General features: G+C 41.5%; 1 protein-coding gene across 4 annotated transcripts in view; it reads right to left on the bottom strand.

Moving 5' to 3' along the window:
• Nucleotides 1-1,131: 1,131 nt before the first annotated feature.
• LOC113145575 (helicase ARIP4-like) overlaps nt 1,132-20,101 on the bottom strand; it is a 62,731-nt gene continuing 43,761 nt past the window's right edge. For 3 of the 4 annotated variants that reach the window (XM_026332443.1, XM_026332446.1, XM_026332445.2), the window contains 22 exons: nt 18,546-18,789; nt 16,665-16,798; nt 16,091-16,282; nt 12,266-12,486; nt 11,952-12,134; nt 11,620-11,753; nt 10,407-10,603; nt 10,065-10,268; nt 9,837-9,975; nt 9,572-9,749; nt 8,973-9,191; nt 8,534-8,652; nt 8,239-8,363; nt 7,612-7,711; nt 7,318-7,523; nt 6,931-7,106; nt 6,303-6,499; nt 5,992-6,176; nt 5,762-5,851; nt 5,360-5,455; nt 4,114-5,168; nt 1,132-4,023 (listed from right to left, as the gene is read on the bottom strand). In XM_026332443.1, coding sequence (XP_026188228.1) covers nt 3,970-4,023; nt 4,114-5,168; nt 5,360-5,455; nt 5,762-5,851; nt 5,992-6,176; nt 6,303-6,499; nt 6,931-7,106; nt 7,318-7,523; nt 7,612-7,711; nt 8,239-8,363; nt 8,534-8,652; nt 8,973-9,191; nt 9,572-9,749; nt 9,837-9,975; nt 10,065-10,268; nt 10,407-10,603; nt 11,620-11,753; nt 11,952-12,134; nt 12,266-12,486; nt 16,091-16,282; nt 16,665-16,798; nt 18,546-18,789 — 4,448 coding nt within the window. In that variant the 3' untranslated portion in view covers nt 1,132-3,969. The remainder of the gene's footprint in view (nt 4,024-4,113; nt 5,169-5,359; nt 5,456-5,761; nt 5,852-5,991; nt 6,177-6,302; nt 6,500-6,930; nt 7,107-7,317; nt 7,524-7,611; nt 7,712-8,238; nt 8,364-8,533; nt 8,653-8,972; nt 9,192-9,571; nt 9,750-9,836; nt 9,976-10,064; nt 10,269-10,406; nt 10,604-11,619; nt 11,754-11,951; nt 12,135-12,265; nt 12,487-16,090; nt 16,283-16,664; nt 16,799-18,545; nt 18,790-20,101) is intronic. The other variant, XM_026332444.1, reaches the window with a different exon arrangement.

The raw sequence follows: 20,101 nt of genomic DNA, 5'->3' as shown, positions 1-20,101 counted from the left end.
ATGTGGAACAGACATAGAATACACAGCAACTTTCACTCACAAGCAGAACAAGGAAGATCCCTGGCATCACTAGAGATAAAAAAGCCAAAATACATATTTGGTGATATTGTGTGCTTCACGATACATAGTGCATTTTTTTTTTTCAAAAACTAAGGAGCAACATACACCTTTGCACATAACTTGGAGACCCATGCACTCTGAAAATTAAGTTACATAGCCAGCTGTGCTGTTCTGTAAAGAATGCAGCATGAAGTGAACAACTTAAATCACAACGGCTTGTAAACTCAGCGAGTACAGATGTGAGTCAAATGAAACAAGATATTTCTTGTTTTCATTCTGGCATTTTACATTTTAGAGCTGCTTGTCAGGAGACATTTGTTGGTTTCTGCTTATCTGTGGCTTCATGCACAAACAAGCTCCACTAAGTCGGCAACTTTTTTTTTAAACATAGGAAAGCGGGCCAGTGCCAACCAAACCCAGATTTCACCCTTGTTATTAAATTCCTAAGGTACATGAGCAGAATGATACTGATCAGCAACAAAACTGATGTGACATCTTTATGAGTGCAAATAAACCAAGAGAAGACAACTAAATTCAGATCAACTACTAAGTTAATCCAAAAAAAGTTCTTTCTGAAATGTTTTGTTTTTAACCATATGGCCATGCATAAACATATTACCAGCTTGTCTTAAAGAGTGACGTGTTTTTTGCAGTTTTCTATCATATTGTAACTGTAGGTATATTTAAGCTCCATATGTACAGTCTGGTTGCAGGTTTTTTCAAGTTTTTAAAGGCCTTTGGGTAATTTTTCTTCTAAGCTGAAGAAGAGTGTGTTTAACCTTTTAGGTCTTATATGATTTTAAAACTTTGAAAGATTTTAAAGCAAATTTCTGCTACTTCAAGACATATGCGATATATTACAGATTACTGTGTTAAAACTGCAATACGTAAGTGATGGTCTATATTTTATACAATTGTTCTCAAATTTTATTCTTCACATGCAACTAAAAGAACAAACGTGTTAATTTTCTTTGAAAAAATACACAATTTCCACACCTTTACAGGTGATGGTTTGCCTGTCTGTGAGAAAGAGAAAGAATCCAGGTACTAAATCAGAAATTAGGAAAAATATTATTTGGAACAGGTTTCTTTTTATTTACAAACTTCAAAAAACAAAAACAAAATCAAAAAACAAAACTTGAAACAAAAAAAGATCTAAATATAATCCAAGGTAATACACATTATCCATTGATAAACCAAACAACAGGCTTTGACTATAGCCAGTCCTCAAAGACAGCAGCTTTATTCGTCTCCTCGGCTAAAATGGAATTCAGACAGTTGGCTCAGCTCGTCCGACCAAATTGATTTGTTTTAAATAAATATATAAATTCACGTACAAAGCTGTGAAATAAGAGAGCAGTCAGTCAGCGCACAAATGCTGAGCTGACAAGCAAACAGTTCACCACTGAGGAAACTTGCTCTCTTGCCACCACAGGGCTGACGCAGACGGAGATTTCTGATGATATGATGATGAATGACAAAAAAGGAAAAAACAAAAGCAGTTGACATCATCTATTTTTCCTTTTAAGCTGAAGAGTGGTTGGACTGCCCTGGTTTCTGACCCATCACTTGTGAAGGAGCTTCATTTACACACACATACATGGCTCATAATTCTCAGAAAAAATACTTACATATATATCCCAGTTGTGAGTCGTAAACACAATGTTCTGTTGAAGGAATCTGAGCTCATCATTTTTCCCTCATAATGACGAGCTGATCAGAGTTCTTGTAAGGGGGATATGATATTTACGTAATCCATCTTAAAGATGCTATCCTGGATATTAATGTGTGCAGAAATGGACTGAATTGATTGGTCCACATGCAGGTTCTGCTTATGTTCACATGTACTGGGTCAGACACCAACCTGTAGTAACAATAATAGTAATATGACGATAAAAATGTTTACAAACAGAAACAAAATCAACAAAAAAGGAACTCAAATATTGTACAAAAATACAAATGAATAAATACGCACCATCATAAATAAATTAATTTGGTAAATTCAACATTGTAAAAAGAGGAGAACAAAAATGAAACAGAAGTAAACTAACAGTTTCAGTATGAAGAACAAATACTTGGAAGAGAAATGGCAGGAAATGCTTAGTCTTTGCTTGATGATGTTAAGAGTTTTGTTTTTTACAAAACAGCTGGTGGCTTTTAAAGCTCTTGCTGCAGCCATTTTGGAAGAGGAGATTTTCCACATAACGACAGTGCTGAAGGTAATGGATCAGTTGGTGTGATCGGAGGGGATCGTTTTGAATCAATGGTTTATGGTTAATCTAAAGGGAATCTGACGAATGAAGCCTTCCCCTTCATTTAACCAGTCTACAGATGTATACAGATTTGTGTCTCTTTTACAGTGTACAGTGTCACCTGCAAGGTCATACCGAGACATGGATATGTACTTCTCCATTGTGGTTGTGAGGATGCTGTCCAGAGAGTGTGTTGTTGGGTGGATTTTAAGTCTGCTCTATGCTGACAACATTATTTGGTCTCTTAAGACATAATCCTCTTTCATGGAGGTTGCTAATGTGCTTGTGTACTACTTGTTTTTGGCAAAGCTACACCTCTGGTGTAAAAAGAAGAAAAAAAACAAAACAAAAAAACAATTGGTTTGATTGATTAACAACTTTTGTTCACAAAATGAGATGTGAGAGAGAAAAAATAAAAGTTGCAGAGCAGAGGTGGAATCTGCCTTAGATCAAGTTACCAAACCAAGCAACACAAATGTCTAATCTTTTTTTTTTTTCCAACACACACATATGAACACTAATGACAAAAGCTTAATTTCAAGCTCAATTCCTCTGGGGTTGTATAAATACAAATATAGGCTTGAGTGAGTGTTTTGCATTGTTTTTCACTAGGCTACAGTAAGACTGTGGGTGAGATTCAGAGAGCCGCATTGACCGTCTGTCTCTCTTTACCTCTCCTCTCTCACAGTTAACATTCAGAAAGATGGAGGCAAAAAGGCATTTTCTGTTGGTTGTTTCTCCGCTACAAGGAGGACACCTCATTAGAATACAGTTTGTTTTTTTTCTTCTCATTTTCACCTGGCTGTTTTTAGGCAATGAGTTTCTTTAAAAAGTAATAGATTACATAAATATAAAATACACACTCAAAAACAAAAAGCAGCTCTTCCCACGTCTGATGCCTAAACAGAAGGAGTCTTTTCAAAAAGGCCCAGTTAAAAGGCATTTGATTAAGTATACATTCTTTCATGAGAGTTTTAAGGTTTCAGTAATTATCTCTAAGCTCATGCTCAACAAGCCTCCACTGCTTCCTCAGTAAAGATGATCCCATTTCATTTCTTTTCTTCAAGAACAAAAACATAAAATCCCCCTGTCCTGGCAGTGAATTATTAAGTTCTTTCAAAATGCTTCCTGAAAGTTCTGGTTTGATCTTTTAACCCTTTACTTTTTTCATTTAGAGAGATATTCAGTAGCAATATTCCACAAGTGACAAACAATACCATTTCAGTTACCGATATTTAACAAATATTACTACCAGCTAATGTAACTATCGGACCTTTTTTACTAAGCAATTCCATCCTAAATTCATCTATTTAATTAGCTGAAAAAAAGCAAAAGAGGTTTGACATTTAGCAAAGCTGCAGAACTAGAATCTCGAAAGTCAACAGTATAACTTGTGGCTGTATGTGGTCACTACAGGCCCAAATTCAGCAGTACTAAGTCCAGTGATAGGATTTCAATGCCAGTATTGGACAAAAAAAGACCCGTCCTATTTTCATCTTCTGGAGCTTTTTTCTTTGTGTTTCATCTTTAGATATTCAGCATAAAGGTTTGTCGCTCTGTGTTCAATCCCCATTCGCACTGTTCTCCAAGGCAGAAGACATGAACAGAGGAAACACTTCAGCAGGGGCTCAGTTGTTGTCAGTTTAACCATCTTTTTTCAAATTTTTATTCTTTTTCCCTCATGGTCTTGGTCACAGGCCTTTTTTGAAGCCTGCAAATAGGATGTCATCCTATTTTGATGCTTAAAATATTGAATCAACCGTGCCCAAGTGACCATGTTCATCTGTCACTGTCCTCTCACCTCAATTACATCATTGTCATCATCTGAACTGCTGGTGCTGCCAACATTCCCGCCATCCACCAGCACTGGGCCTCGGTGCCCGTCAGATCGTGCTGAGTAGCAGAACGAGGAAGGAGAAGATGAGGAGGAGCTGGAGGCTGCAGCGGGAGGGTACTGGGACAGGAAGCTGGCTCCAGCTGGACCAGGAGTGGCAGCTGGACCTGGCAGCCCACCAGGGAGCATCGATCCTGTGTAGAGGCTAGCCAGAGACTGACTGTAAGACAGGGGGAAGCCTGGAGGAAGCATCCCAGCCATGCTAGGATTCAGCATGAAGGGTGGCAGAGCTCCTGGAACTGAGCTGGCAGCTTTGACTGCTGCAGAGGATGATGACGAGGAAGTAGAAGAGACGGCAACAGTGGTGGTTGTCAACAATGAGGTGGAGGAAGAGGAGGTGGGGACTGCACTTAAACCAAACAAGTCTGGGTACATGTAACTGTTCTCCCCCAGCTGAGTGTGGGGAGGTTGGAAATATGGTGAACCTGCCCCCACGAACAGTGGGTGCTGCAACGACCCACCCAGCATGGCAGGATTGAGGCCCAGAGGAGGGAGGCCATAGCCTCCGGTGTAGGGGAAGCCATGTGAGGCCACTGGGGCTGCGGAATGTTTGCCGGCAGAGGGCTGCTTGCTGGGCCGCTCATCCAAAGATGGGGTGGAGGCTTTGCGTTTGGAGCCTGTTCTCAGGTCTTGGGCAGCGGTGTCCATGTTGGACTGGATTACACTCGTCACAGAGGCATCATGGCGACTCATACTTCCACTGTTGCTACTGGTCTGAACCAGTTTGCTGGTAGGCAGGCTGTTCATGGTGCTCTCTGCCGCCCTCTCTGGCTGAGCTCCGTGGCTTGTGATGGAGCCGGGCCCTGTGCCGCCTGTGTAGTGCTGCAGCTCGCTGATGATCTCTGGGCTGTCAGGAGAAAGAGGACGGGGCACAGTCTCGGAGGATACCAGCTGCTTCTTATCAGGTGACTGGCAACCATTACTAACATTGGTGGAAACCTCCTCGGGTGGAGCCTGTGAGGCTGAGAAGAAGAAACAAGAGATCAGATACTGGCTTTTGGATAAATCTAAACCCTTTTCATACGATGGGCTTAATTAAGTAACAAGTCACCTCATAGGGCCTGATCTTTGAGATGGTATGTAATAAAGTCCTTCTAAATAGGACTACACACACTTTTAGTTCAACTGATCTCCAGCAAATGAATTATCCTACCTTTGGGTGGCGCTGTAGTACTCTGCTCTGAATTCTTGGACTTATTAGCTGCTCTGATGGCAAAGATTCGACCATCAGATGTCCTGATGTAAGTCCCTAAAACAGATGAAGGACATGATGAGTCAGAAAAAGTTAAATCAATGCTTCTTTCGCGGATTTTGCAGGATAGCATACTGGGTTTAAAATAATGATTACTTGCATTCTTGATTAATCTGTCATATTTTCTCCTCTAATTCTGTTTTGTCTCGCCATGAATCCAAAACCCAAACACACTCAGCAAATTCTCATGTTGCTGGAGCAAGGAAATGTTTCTATAATTCTATTTTTATTGTAGCAAGTATATTATAGTGTAGTAGTGAGAATAATCAGGGGTCTTGGTAATAGTGTGCAGTAAACGGTTACCTTTAGTGCCCCTGATGACGTGGATGCTCTCTCCAGCTGTGATCCTGGCCTGGACATCTGTTGAGCTGTTGGTGCCTGGAATCACTATGTCTAAAGGAGGCCAAGATAAACATTGACTATAGAAAGAACCACTGTCTATTCTTTCATATCAGAAATAGAGAATATTCAACACCTGAAGGATAAGCAGGATGAGCAGGAAGCAGATCAAATTGCAATGCAAGTTTGCCTACCACTAGTGGTGACAATCTTCTGTACGAACACCCCGGCTTTTTTCAGGCAGTTGACAGGGAATCCTCCAAGGTCGCTGTGTGGGGAAGAGCCTGCAGGCATCTGGCGGGGCAACATGGGAACTGGGGTTGACTGGACTGGACGAACACTGGCCACTGGCTTTTCCTCAGTATGAGGGGGAGGGCGCCTGAGCACAAAGAGTCTCATGTGAACTCATTACTCTTAGAAAAGCAAAGTGGTAAATGGACAAAATGAGACTGGAAAGCGTTTTAAATGCTTTTCCCTGCTCTTATTGATGCTGTGAGTCACTGACCAGTTTCTCTGGCTGAAGGCAGGGATGTTGGTAAGGCTCTGGTCGCTGGCGGGGTAGTAGTGAGCGTAGGAAGGGCGGGTGTATGGCACCGATGCCCTCTTCTCCTCTTCGTAACCCTTCCTAGCAGCGTTCTTCTCAGTGCTGCTCAGCTTCAGCTCCTTGCGGTCCATCAGCAAGGACTCATGGGGGAACGGTTGCTGGAACAGAGAAAGGGGTTGGTGAAAAAAACATGTCTGCCATCTTCATGTTACAATGTAAAAGCCTTCAAATACTTAACCCATGTTAAAAGGATCATTTGCATTGTTACTAGCTGGGACCAATGAATTTTCTACAGTAAAATTACTTTAGAGTCAAGGAGGATATTCTTTTCACAGAGTCATAAACAGTGTAAATCTTGTGTTGAATTGTTTGCTACAAACTATTCAGCAGGTTCAATTATGAGGCGACTTACCACTTGTCAAACTCTAAAACCTCATGTATTCAAATGTGCTCCCTAAATCCATTTTAATGACTAATTCATGAGAGGTTTGACTTCTGACATTTTGATTTAGCCACAGTTACAACACTGTGATGGCACCTATTCAGCAGCTCTCAGGGACATGTAGTGACAGTGTCTCCATTCATCTACCTTGGTAATCAAATGGGGGTAGAGGTGCAACGCCTTCTGGAGGACACTTTCCATGCTGTCCTGGGGCTGCAACTGGATCTGGGAGGGGGCTGGCTCCTCCTCCACGAAGTGAAGAAGCGACTCCACCTCCCTCCTAGTGAAGGTCAGCACAGGGTTCAGGTCGTCCACCACCCGGTCTGATGGACAAAGGAAGAAACTGGTTGAACTGGCTGAACAGGTTAAAGTGAGTTTTAGAGGTTGATTCCAGACAACATATAAGGACGGACGGAGGCAAATTATAAAAATACATAAGTCTGATTCTTACAGCTCTCAAGAGCATCAACAACAAACGCTTGAGACAATATACCAGCCCCCAGACGAGTGCTGCCCCCCCCCCCCACTACTAACCTGACATGCCCTGTTTGGAGATCTGGCGGTCGTAGATCTTCTTCTCGAGTGTAAAGTCACACACGAGTCGGTAGATGTGACAGGGCTTCCTTTGACCATATCGGTAGACACGACACACGGCCTGGGCATCATGGCACGGATTCCACGAGGCATCAAAAACCACCACACGGTTCGCCCCAATCAGGTTAACGCCCAGACATCCAGCCCTGATGACCAGAGGTACAAACCAAGTAAGTTTTTTAAGTTGCTACATGTTCTGCTACCAGTATTTTTGGTGTTGAGTCAAACTGTTACCTGGTTGATAGCAGGAAGACCCAGGCAGAGGTGTTGGATGGGTCATTGAACTGGTTGATCAGCCTGTCTCTCTCCGAAGCTGTTGTGCTTCCATCCAGCCCTTCAACATATCACACAACCGATACAGAGTTAAAACTGGCAGGCTAACGTAACACAACTTTATCACATTTTCTCTCTATTTATATTTATTATTCTTTAAAAAGATAATGGCTGATAGAACTAAGGTAGTGGACACTGGTCCTACAGCTGTACATTCCTTTCTGTCTGTGGAGAACCGTAAACCAGCAGTATCAAAACAAACCAGCAGGTGGCAGTACTAATAGTAAGTCAATAAGAGAAGTGTAACCAGTATGAAACCAAACCAGGTTAGTCAGAACTAGGCTCAAGAAAACTGCCAGATTTAGTAATATGAACAATTTATTCAGCCTAGTGGACAGAAAAAGTGTTTTACCTTTTTGATTAAGTTCATTAACTGATCTAAAATCTCAAACCACCGTCCCCTGAACAATTCTTGTTATGCACAACACCTGCCTTAAAATAACCTTCCAGCCTGTCTAAATATAAGCACCGAAATTTACCAGTTGAAACACTCAACAAGAAGAATGCCCATAATAAAAGATCACTTACTGTAGTAGCTGAGGTTGCGGACCCAGTTCTGGTTGGGTCTCTCCCCGCCGGATGTGTTGGGCGAGGGAGGCACCTTTCTTTTTGCCAAGAAATCCTCAATCACTGTCAGCGTGGACAAACTCTGACTGCAGAAAGAAGCAACATCAGACATGAGATCCAGGTAAAACTTACATGAAAGAAAACTCAATGATATATAGTTTTATTGAGTTTTATTTGATATGTTAAATCACATAAAAATGTAAATCATCAAAATCTGAAACATGAAACATTCAAATTAGTGTTTCCAGTCTTTTACCTGAAGACTAGGATTTTGTCTCCCTTCCTCACACTCTCCTCTATCAGGTGGAATAGCAGCACCATCTTTGCTGAGTTCTCCAGGATGCCAGGTTTGTAGTCACACATGATGTCTTTTGCCTAGTCACAGGAGAAGAGAGAACTGAAGTTACAGTTTAAGCATGAACAGGTAACGGCCAAAGACGGGAACTTTATTTAAAGGCCTGGCTAAACTTTTAAGTGTTGAGATATAAAAAGTGAACTCAGACCAGGATTTGGTTTTGGACAAAGAGAGAAAGTCTAAATTACCTCAGTGTGAAAGCAAAAGATGTTTTATTTATGTGTTTTGTGAATCCAGTTCAAAATACTGGTGTTTGTTACATGGATGTCAATCTATGTTAAAGTAGATTAAATGTAAGATTGCTTAATGTCACAGCTCTTGTTGGGTGTGATCAAATTACCCATTCATAAGTGATGACTTGATTGGCTTTCTCCTGTAGCTGGTTGAGACTCAGTCCCCCAATGGGGTTAGGATTCTCTAGGGGCTTGGACTTCTGGGTGGATGCAGTTGGACATCGGGTGGGTCCTGTGGAAGTGACGTCATCAAGGTCCAAATCCTGGTCACTTGCCAGGTTTTCCTTCTGCAAGGCCTCGTACAGCACATCTGGATGGTTCCAAATCTGAAGAATAACAGGAAATCGGTGATGCAAAAACACATTCTCAAGCTTGCAATCATGTACGATAAATAACAGAATTCATCTTCATGTTGACCTATATACTGTAGCAACAATCACAGGGACAGCAGGAACCCATACAGGGCAAAATGACACATGAGGATGTCATTTCTCTGCTCTAAATGATAATTAACAGTGGAAATAGTCCAATAAAAGGCTCCGGTAACTGTACCCTTTTTTTAGGAACTAATTTAGAGATAATTTCACTATTATCACTGGGTCAGGAACAGATACATGTTTAAAAAAAAAAAAAAAACTACCATTAACATCAAATAGAGGTCCCTTTGTGCGCAGGTTGAGTTCCACGCACATGCACTCCTCCTCACCTTGCAGCAGACACAGAAAGCCTTCAGCGGATTGAGGCTGAGCCAGCCAGTGTTCCCTGCCTCTCTGAAGCGGCTCATGAACTCTGTGTAGAGCGCCCTCTGCAGGGGAGACAGACGCACCAGGATCACATGCTCCTCTTTAGAGGGCAGCTGGTCCTTCAGGACGTCATGGCCACATCTGAAACAGAGACAAATAACGGTCAATGTCTGTGAAGTGTTAAGGGAGTGGACAGTGATTGTGCGTTTATAGTGGCTGCTGTCTCACCTCTGTACGAAGCCCTCCAGCAGGCTGTGCAGAACATGGCTCCTGTACCTCATCAGCTGGATGTCCTGAGGTGTGCTGTCCACACACTGCCCGTTCAGAATCGGACGTTCAAACATGTTACTGAATTCCTGCCGTGTACCTGAAACATTATTTGAAAAACTGTACTTAGATCTTAGAGGGTCTGATGGAATACATCCCCTGAAATAAAATGCAGATCTTGCAACTTACCTAGAAAGTCGGGACGGACAAAGTCAACCATGCACCAGTACTCAATCAGGTTGTTCTGCAGCGGGTAGCCAGTCAGGACCACGCGGCGTCTGGTTCGTATACTCTTCAGAGCCAGGGACGTGCTGGCGTGGCAGTTCTTGATGCGATGGCCTTCATCACAGATCACCACATCTGGACCAGGTCGAGCTAAGGCTCTCTCAATCCCTGAGCGAGGAAGACAGGCAGAAATACCTTCAGTAACTAGCTAATGAATATTCCCCTAATTCTCTCTGCTCATTTTTGTTCCCTCCACGTCGACCGTTATCTTTTCTTTTGCCACCCTCTGTCCTTCATCTCTCCCACCTTTGAGCAGCTCCTGCTGCCTGTCCTCTTCATCCACGTCGATGACCGCAGACCCTGTTGTTTTCTTGGTCTTCTTCCTCTTCCCGGCCACAAAGCTCTTCCTCAGCGATAGGAGGCGGTACATTTCGTAGCCCATCAGCAGCACCCCTCCATCCCGAGCCCAGTCATCCACCACCTTGGCCCTGGTTGTCGTATTCCTGGGTGATGTTAAAAAGGGTGAGATACATTTTTGCTCATGTTTTGTAAAACTGACAATTATTTCATAATAATATACAATGACGTTAAAAAGCAGTACAAATTAGGTAGAAAGGAAAAACATCTAAAATTTAACAAAATGAAAAATAAGATTTCATTTAATGTGCTATCCAAACACAGTGGCAGACAATATAACAATGCTGGAGCTTTTTATTATCTCAGTGAATATTATAAATGTAATTTATAGCATCTTTAAACGGAAGTACGAAATATTTATTTAAAAACAAAAGGTATAGAAGAGATGGAAATCCTTGGGAGATGTTCTTGTATTATAGCAAGAAACCAACTATGTACTGCGCTCTAATTAACTTTTTAACATTTAATAAATTACTAAGCAATTACAACTCTTTCAGAGTAGTGCTTGAAGAGTAGGAACAACATGCTTATTTTGTTAATATTCCACCAGTCATGAGTCTCCTGCCAGCATGAGACTGGAGTGAGACAGAGGCAGAATGAGGTTACTGTGTCACTTCCAGTCAAGGCTCTATCACAGAACTGGATGCCGATCTTGCAGATTTCCTTCCATCCTTGTTCCCTAATCCCTATCACACACACGCACGAGGAGCAGAAAATCTTTCCAGCAGAAGCAGCTGTCGAGAAAGGGGATGATGGGAGGAAAGACTAGCCAGATGGGGACGGAGTGCAAAGGCAGGTCAGGAGGTCAGGAGGTCAGTGGAAAGTCTGCTTTGCATGAATGTAAATGCAGCGGAGCCCCTTTGAGACTGCTTTGAAGTTTACTCATGACCCTGCTGCATGCGAGTGAGTGAGTGTGAGGAATACAGAATGTACCTAAAGGATCTTAAAACTTAAAAGGTGTTTTGTTAAAGCTTCATGATTTCATGGATTCAGTAGAATAATTTTACCTCCACCTCAGAAGGAGAAGAAGAAGCTGTAATTCAGGTTACTCGGTACAGACAGATTGAGGCAGCTGAAACATACTCTGGTTGCTTTTACTCACTTGTGCTCGTCATTGAGGATGTGAACCTTAAAAGTTCGAGGTGTCACCAGCGTGGGGTCGGTATCTGGCGGTAACGCTTCTGGGGGCGGGACCCATGTGTTAAACTCTGACAGCCAGTTCTGCAGGGTGTTCACCTGACAAAGACATATGAGAGAAATGGGTTTTTGACTAGTTCTGAAATGATCAATACACTGATGGTTTGACTTGGATTTTTTTTAATGTTTAAAGAGCAAAGACACTTTCACTGCCATACATTTAAAGGTTGTAGGTTTGTGACAAAATGCTTATTCTTTTATTTCCTTGTATTCAAACATGAAACCTCAAGTACTTACAGGTACAATAGCGAGCACGGTGTGAGCTTCGGTGTGCCTGAACAAGACGTCGATGAAGGAGATGACCTGCAGTGTTTTGCCCAGGCCCATGCTGTGGGCGAGTATGCAGCCGAATCCGTTGCTGTTGCTGAAACGCTCCACCGACTCCACCAGGTTGTCATATAGGAAACGGATTCCACCGATCTGTGGACGAGAAGGCAAGAGAAGAGATGTAGAATGTAGTGATGGGACAAAATGGAGAGTAACAATGGCAGATGTGAAGGAAAATACTTCTCTCTCGTTTGTAGACATTGAAAGTGCAGCTGTGATTCTACCTGGTGAGGTTTCACAGCTCGAGCAAGCTGTGGCGACAGAAAAATGTCCTCCTCTGCAGCTGGATGGTTCAGGTTGACCAGCACCCTGCCCTGGGAGTCTGGTTGGTTGAGGGCATCAGTGGTGTGCACACTGCTCGGCTCACTCTCTTCTTCCTCATTGGCTGATTCACTGCTGATGTGCACGATGGCGTCATCCTCGCCTGAGCTCAGGTCGATCACATCTGCACAGAAACACGGCAGAGGAGAAATATTAAAGGTGTCTGATGATTCTAGAGCCACGTTCGGAAAACACGTTTTGTCTTACAACAACTGTGTACAAAAGAAATCTGAACAGCTGAAAAAACATTTCTACCCACTCTACACAGCATAGTCTAAAATCAGCCTTATCTGAGGACACACACTTCAAATTTTATTGTAACAACCGCTGAACCCTTCCATCCCTTCCAGATACTCATTCAGCAAGTGTTACATATGCATTCAGCTGTCTGTCACTTTAAATAATAGAAATGAAAGTGCAGATATTGACGCCTTGTAGTGTTTTATTTAACACTTCGTCTGTTGTCCAAAAGGGACTTAAATAAAACTGTAAACTTGATAAAGAGATGAACTTATGAATAAGTGATATGAAAAATCATAACTTTAAATGCAGGATGACGGATTTTCATTTTGATTTTGGAATGAAAACTGGCATCCACTCTCTGGACGTCTCAGTTGTTAGTGCATGGAAATGTATTGTTTTATTGTTTTTTAGATGAGGGCACAGCAGGAGAGAGTAATTTTGTGAAAATAGCATTTAAATATGCAAATCAACTGAATAAAGAGTTTTTGAATGAGAGCATGAATTTTAAAAGATGTCTTTAAATGCATTTGTGTCAAAGAAAAAAAAAAATGTAATCCTTAGTTTAGTGTGAAGAGTTTTTAAAAATGTGAACACATTATTGAGAAACTGGAATAAAGTCAGTTCTAGTGATGAAAAATGATTGGGACACTGGTTTTTCTTTTCACATCAAGACTTCTGGATTCTGTCACTTTATGGACTTTGTGGTTTCAAGAAGTTTTCTGAAATCACAAAATGCAGAATGACAAAACTCAACTGCACCTTTCCCAATTAAAACAATTACTACAATATCTATATCGACCTTGTGAGATTCATTTCAATCACACGACTTGTGTGACGTTAAAGAATCACAGACATTATTGTGTTTACGTGGAGCTGAAACACATATCTGATAAGAAAGACTTTGTCAATGGTACCAAGTGGTATAACTTACACAAGCTGGCAAACTGCGAGGGCATGATGGGAAGAGGTGTATGTGTCAGTGTGAGTGGAAGAGAGAGAGGTTATGTAACTGCATTGAATGGCTGGTTATACAAGTCGGATTAGAGCGGAGGGGGAGACTGGTTATGCAACCCCAACTTGAAATGTCACTGTGCCACTGTGGTGCGAATGTGTGTGTGTGTGTGTGTGTGTGTGTTCATTATGTGTGCCTTTATAAGTGTGTGTTCTGGCTCATAACCAGGATTAGCCAGCTTTATTGCTCCACCCGCTCTGATCTGCCCCACAGACACACTGTCATTTTGTCTCTCTCTCCTCCCTCTACTCATTTTTCTCCCCTTTGCTTTTGTCTTTCTCATCTCCCAAATCAACACATTATCTGTCTTTGTTCATTTGTTCAATCAGTCTCTATCCATCTCAGTCTCCCTCTAGCTATATCACTGTGTGTGTGTGTGTGTGTGTGTGTGTGTGTGTGTATACCAGGCAATCAGGGAACAGCACATGATGTACCCAGTGAAGGTATTAAATATTCTGATGTACATGGAAGAAACATTCCCTCCCTCCACCTTGGGAGTTTTTTGACCTTGTTTGTTAAAATCTCAGTATGGGAACTTTCAGTAATTAGGTTTGAATTTTTCCAAAAAGGCTGCAGAATACATTCACCCTTGAAAGAACTTAAAAAAAAAAAAAAAAATCTGCATGCATTGGATATTTTATGCAAATTTCATCTTCCTTTATATTGACTTTACTGAAATGACAGGAAGGGTGAAAGGACTAGAAGTCACAAGAGGCTCAAGTACCAAACTGTCTTTGTGGATATACAAAATTGAATTATCACCAATTATCACCATTTATTTTAACAAATCACCCACTGGCCTGATATGATTCAAGAAGAAAACCTATATAGCTGCTGTGTCGTGGCTTCAGAGTGAAAACCTTTGTCATATGTAAGTTGTTTTTCAATCCTGTTCATTTCCTAGAAATTCAAGCTGAATGCGTTTTAATGCTGCTGAAAGCAATTTGAGACAGAGTGTGTCATTTAATAAACGGATGGCTGTCATTAGGTTATTAAGGCTGCTTCACTTAAGCTCAAACAGGCCGATGCTTTAGAGATATGAGGTTTCCAGCAGACATCTGCAAAATACTGGAAATGTTCAATGATATTTCTGGAGCTCAAATTGTTCCTGTGGCTGAAAAGGGACAATGAAAGGCCTGTTTGTCTGCAGCTCTAGTGACTGTTAACCTGAGTGTCCTCAGCACCTTTACATTTGACAACCTCACTGTTAACGTCAGACCTGAGAATCTCATTAATGTGGTGCAGCTTCTCATTGGGTTCACACACTCAGGCTATTCTAAATATTCAACTTTAAATGTGCTGTCAAAATCAATCTCGTTGACTCTTTGATAAACTGTAAAAGTTAGAAAATATCCAGGAGATTCTTCTCACATGTTTTAAGGGAGGATATTTTTCACTGATGCGTGAAGTGCATGGCATCTTCCTCGCTAAATTTTCAGCTTTCATTCATGCTGTTTACAGTTCAGCTCTTACAACCAGCATGCTGCAGTGCTTCTCCTATATCTGATGTTAAATGTCACCCGTCATCACTGCAGCTCTATCCCTGGCAGCTGTGTTTTGTTAGAATATTTATATTACAAAGCCATCTGACTGAAAAGCTTAAAGCCATTACTGTTTTGCACTTCAAAGTCTGTCATGTTCTGTCATGTCTGCACTGTTGGACTGTTTGAGAATCTGTCCACAAAACTCTGCTTCATGTGACGATGAATGAAGGAAAACCTGATTTTTATGAAATTTGGCTTGAAACAGGATGGAAAATGCCTCTCAAATGTTTGAGATCTGTAAAATAAACCTCTTCACATGTCATTCCACAGCTCACACTCTGCTGATTAGGCATCTTAAGAATTACTATCTGGCTTACTTAAGGCTTTGCCCAGCTATGCTGACAGCTCAGATATGCAACTGGGTGATGGGTAATAAACTTCACAGCTCTGTCTCTATCTGCTTTCAAGCCTTCCCACAGATATCTGCTGAAAAGGAAATCTGGACTAGACACCTGCAATGTGTCAGGCACAATTAAGCTCCTGAAATCCTCTGTTATGCTATAATGAGAAAAATCCAGCTGGGTTAACATGAAAAGTGGCTGTGATTGATTTGATATTGGGATTCTCCAGGAAAAAGAGATTTTTCTAAGATTACTTTCTCCATATTTCTATAATTTTGTAAAGATTATTACTGTTGTTCCTCAGGCTAACTGATCAAATCACCAAACAAGTCTAGAAAGGAATGAATGTTTGAAAGATATATTCTTATAAACACTCAGAAGGAGAACAGCAACACAAAAAACACTTGTGTTCAAGGTAATGACAGTTATTACAGTCACAGAAAGAAGTAAAAAAAAAAAAACACCAAACACCATCTGCTTTGTTTGTCTCATGGTATGCGTTTTGAGAAATACCTGTGTGTGTGTGTGTGTGTGTGTGTGTGTGTGTGTGTGTGTGTGTGTGTGTGTGTGTGTGTGTGTGTGAGTCACCTGTTTTGTGTCTGGGCTCTGGGCTAATGGCGGAGGGGACGCTACTCTTGCACTCATCCTCACTGATGCTGCTGGAGTCCAAACAGATCACATCCTGCCTGGTTGACTTCACTTCTTGCAGTGATGCAGCTGATGCCGACGATGGAGACACATGCTTCGTCACGTCGCCTGGAGAGACCAAGAGCAATGATACTGCAGATCAAGAGAGTGAAGAAAGAAGAACACCACCACTGTAGACTGGGCAGAAATGACAGGCAAAAGGAGGACAAAAAAAAAAAGAGGAATGGAAACCAAGCAAAAGGATGTGGTGAAGTATGATGATCTGTGAAAGACCATGTGTTAGTGTTGATAAGAGACACTGTCAAACCTCATTAAAGGATTCAGAGGTTGGATAAAATGTACTGTTGGGATGTTAGGAAGCTGTTTAATGGGGAGGTCTGGGGTTTGTGCTTTGGTTAATGGTTAGAAGTAGGAACATAGGTTCCCATACAGGTTACAGGACTCACACTTGATGTACCACTGGATGGTTGAAAGAGCTGAAAGCAATTTAGTGTGTTTGGGTCTCTGCTCTCACCAGTAGTGTATTCAGGCAGCAGTGGTATGGGGAAATCCTGTTTTCTCTGATGGTCCAGACGTCGCCTTCTCTCCAGCTCCTCCTGCTGGGCGGCTTTGGTCACTGCCTCCAGCTGATGCTCTTTCAGTAGCTTCCTACACAGAGAACAGTAACATAAACATTTAAATACATATGATGATTAATCACATATGGAAACGTCACATCAAACAGTGGTTTCTTTGCCTCTGCATCACTATTAATTAATTATCAACATGGAATCAAATTATTCTGTTTAGTGTAAAAAGTGTGACTGAAACCTATGTAGCCACAGGAAATGGTCACCCCTTCTATCCTGTTTGTAAATGAGTAAATGATTTAGCCTTAACAGCACATTTACTGTTTCCAGACTCTCACTGGTCTTGTTTTCCAATGCAGCATGTAGCAGGTTCAGCAAAAACATCTGTACACTACCTACATCTACATCATCCCACATCAAACTGCAAAGTCAGGGAGAGAGGCTGAATAAGAGACTCAATTCTTTCAGGAGTTGGAGACAGAGTTAAAAACAGAATAAATATTGGATATTGGACAAACACTTGCCGGTGTACAGAAACATGACCTCGTCAGTTATCATTATTTGGGTCTTCATTGAGTTTCAATCTGCTGGTGCTTTCAGCCAACAGCTGGATAATTTCATCGTTAGAACAAAGGAACTGATCAGAGCTCTGAGCAGCACCAGACACACATCATGCAACTCAAAACAATATTTTTGGACACACACACACACACACGCACACGCACACACACACACACGCACACACACACACGCACACACACACACACACACACACACACACACACACACACACACACACACACACACACAAGCAGTTAGGGGACTGAAGGCGAAGGAATTAACCCAGAGTTTGTGTCTCTAACACGTGTTTGCTATTACTATAAAGACTCTGTTACGTAAAAGCAACAGCATACTTGTGGTTGACTTATAATATGCTTATTGGCAGCTGGAGGAACGAAGCTGCAGGCATATGTATAATCACTGACAGACCTTATCAATAACTGGCCTGTGCTTTGGTTCTTTATCAGAAAGCCTATTATCCAGCCAGCAGTCAGTGTTATTAGAAATACATTAAGGGATGAATAAGCTGAGTGAGTGTTAGTTTACTCTGCACCTCAGCGGCTTTATGCTCAGGGGAGAGTGTAGTAATCCCTTTGATCTCAAGGCCGACTGGTTACTGTTCGCATAGTCTGGTTATTTTTAAAAGCCAGTTCAGCATTTTAGTTAGAGGTTAATGTAGACAAATGTTTTAGTCTGCTAAACCTTAGAATCATCTGTTTTCTTCATTTCTTTCCACACACAGGAGGCAATGCTTGGTACATACTGGCTACTAAAGAGAAAGGTCTGTTAGTGGTTGGATGTTGAGGGATGTAGTATGAGGCTGGATGTGCTGGACACAGTTTTGTGGGCGATTCCCATCAGGTTTGGTAAAAAGATGGAAATGCAACCTTGTCTGATTATTTATGTATATATTAATATATCAGGATCTTCCTGTGTGGGTATTTATGCTGAACTGCCAGTCAGTGACAGCAGCAGATTTCCAGGGATCCCAGATGAACACTAGCTTTCTAAAACATGTCTTGTATTTTATGAGCAAAGTGCTTTAGATTGTTTCTTACCTAAAGATACAGCAGTTGTTTCTGTTATTTTAATGCATCAGTTACCAAGTAAATAAATCTATATTTAAATACACGAGCTTGAACTCATCATCTTAAACTTTAATGTGAAATGATGGTAGGTTTGTTTTTGTGTTTTTGAAACTTTCTTAAGGATCCCTGCATCCCTTCATCTGAGCTTGCTGACTAAGACGACGATGGACTTCGTACCTGATGTTGCGTCTCATGTGTGCAGGTTTGGAGCTGCCCTTCTTGGCTCCCGTCAGGGCGGAGGGAGGAGAGGGACTTTGGCTTGCCGGCCTGGAGCGGGGTCTAGATGCGGGCTGAGAAGGGGGAGGGTGGGCCGGCGTCTCCCCCGAAGGTGAGGTAGATGGGGGAGAGGTGCACTGCCACGCAGCCGGGTCACCTCCCTGAGTCTCATTCTCAGAGGTGAAGGAGGCGCTGTGGGACTGGTCTGTGGGAGGAAGACAGGAAGAAAAGAAGAAACAGTTTATACAAATGTGACAAAAAAGGGAAATAATTTATTTGACCAGATTTATATGCAGGACCTGTTGTCTGTTAATGATTTAGATTCTTATTCTTGATTTCAAATCAATTAAAACTTTTTTTTTTAAAAATCGTGTGTGTAGCTGCTACTGATGTTGTTATGAAAGGCAAAAATTCTTGTAATAAGTCCAATCTTCACTGAAGGCATGAGTTTGGATTCGTGTTGTGTTTGACCTCAAAAAGCAGGCTCTTACATTAGTGTGCTTTGTACTAACACTGGAAGGTTTTAATTGTGTTTCCAAACTGCTGGCAGGTTAGAAAACTGATCTCTTGAGTATGAAAAGTCTCTCCGATGTCTATAAAATACAGAATATAATAATTTGAAGTAACATTCCCAGTAGACAGCAGAGATGTATAATACAGCTCTGAGACAAACTATAAAACAGGGGTGCCCAACCCATGTGTTCAGTCAATCAGAGGGAAGATACCAATTCACTTTGTTTTCCACCCTCACTGCAGTGGGTAAGTCAGGGACAGTTGGAGAACAATCACCCCTGCTATCAAACATCAACATACAAAAATCGACTCAATTCTCATTGTGAGTAACTTCACTGTAATTTTATATTATTGCCTGTTGTCAATAAAATACTGTGCATACAATTTATAAGCAGAAGACCAGTCTGCTTCCACAACTACAAGCAAATCGCACATGTAACATGTTGTTCTGTCAAATGACTGTGAATAGAAACAAAATCAGAGTTGATTTACAAATAATCACAGTAGTTGGATGGATTTCATAACACAGAATTGGAAATCACATGGAGGAGGGAAAGCTCACCTTTAAATCTTTACAACTCCAAAAACTAAAATCACAAATAGCATAATGAACCCCGCCTGTTATTATGGCTCAGTGGCTCAGTACAATGTCATTAGATTAATAAAGAGGCCTCCACTACCTGCTCTAAGCAGTGATTACCCTTAAAGTCACACACTGATCAATTACAGCTGTTAGTAAACTAATATATCATAAGTAAATACTTAGTTAATGTGAACAATCCAAAGTCAAATATGCAGATTTCTCCCAGCCAAACTAGTTTACTGGATCAGCACTATATTATCTTCCCATTTTGATTTGTTCAGCTCTGTGCTGGTCAATATATTTGATCAGATGGTCAAAACCAACACACGACAGCAACATGGCAACCCATTGCGAAGTTGGATCAACAGTATTCATATACAAACATTTAGATTTGTATATTATTTCCTGAGTCTGCTGTTTA

Source organism: Mastacembelus armatus, chromosome 7 (genome assembly GCF_900324485.2).
Source record: "Mastacembelus armatus chromosome 7, fMasArm1.2, whole genome shotgun sequence".
NCBI lineage: Eukaryota > Metazoa > Chordata > Actinopteri > Synbranchiformes > Mastacembelidae > Mastacembelus > Mastacembelus armatus.
This window is presented reverse-complemented; position numbering and strand designations above follow the sequence as displayed.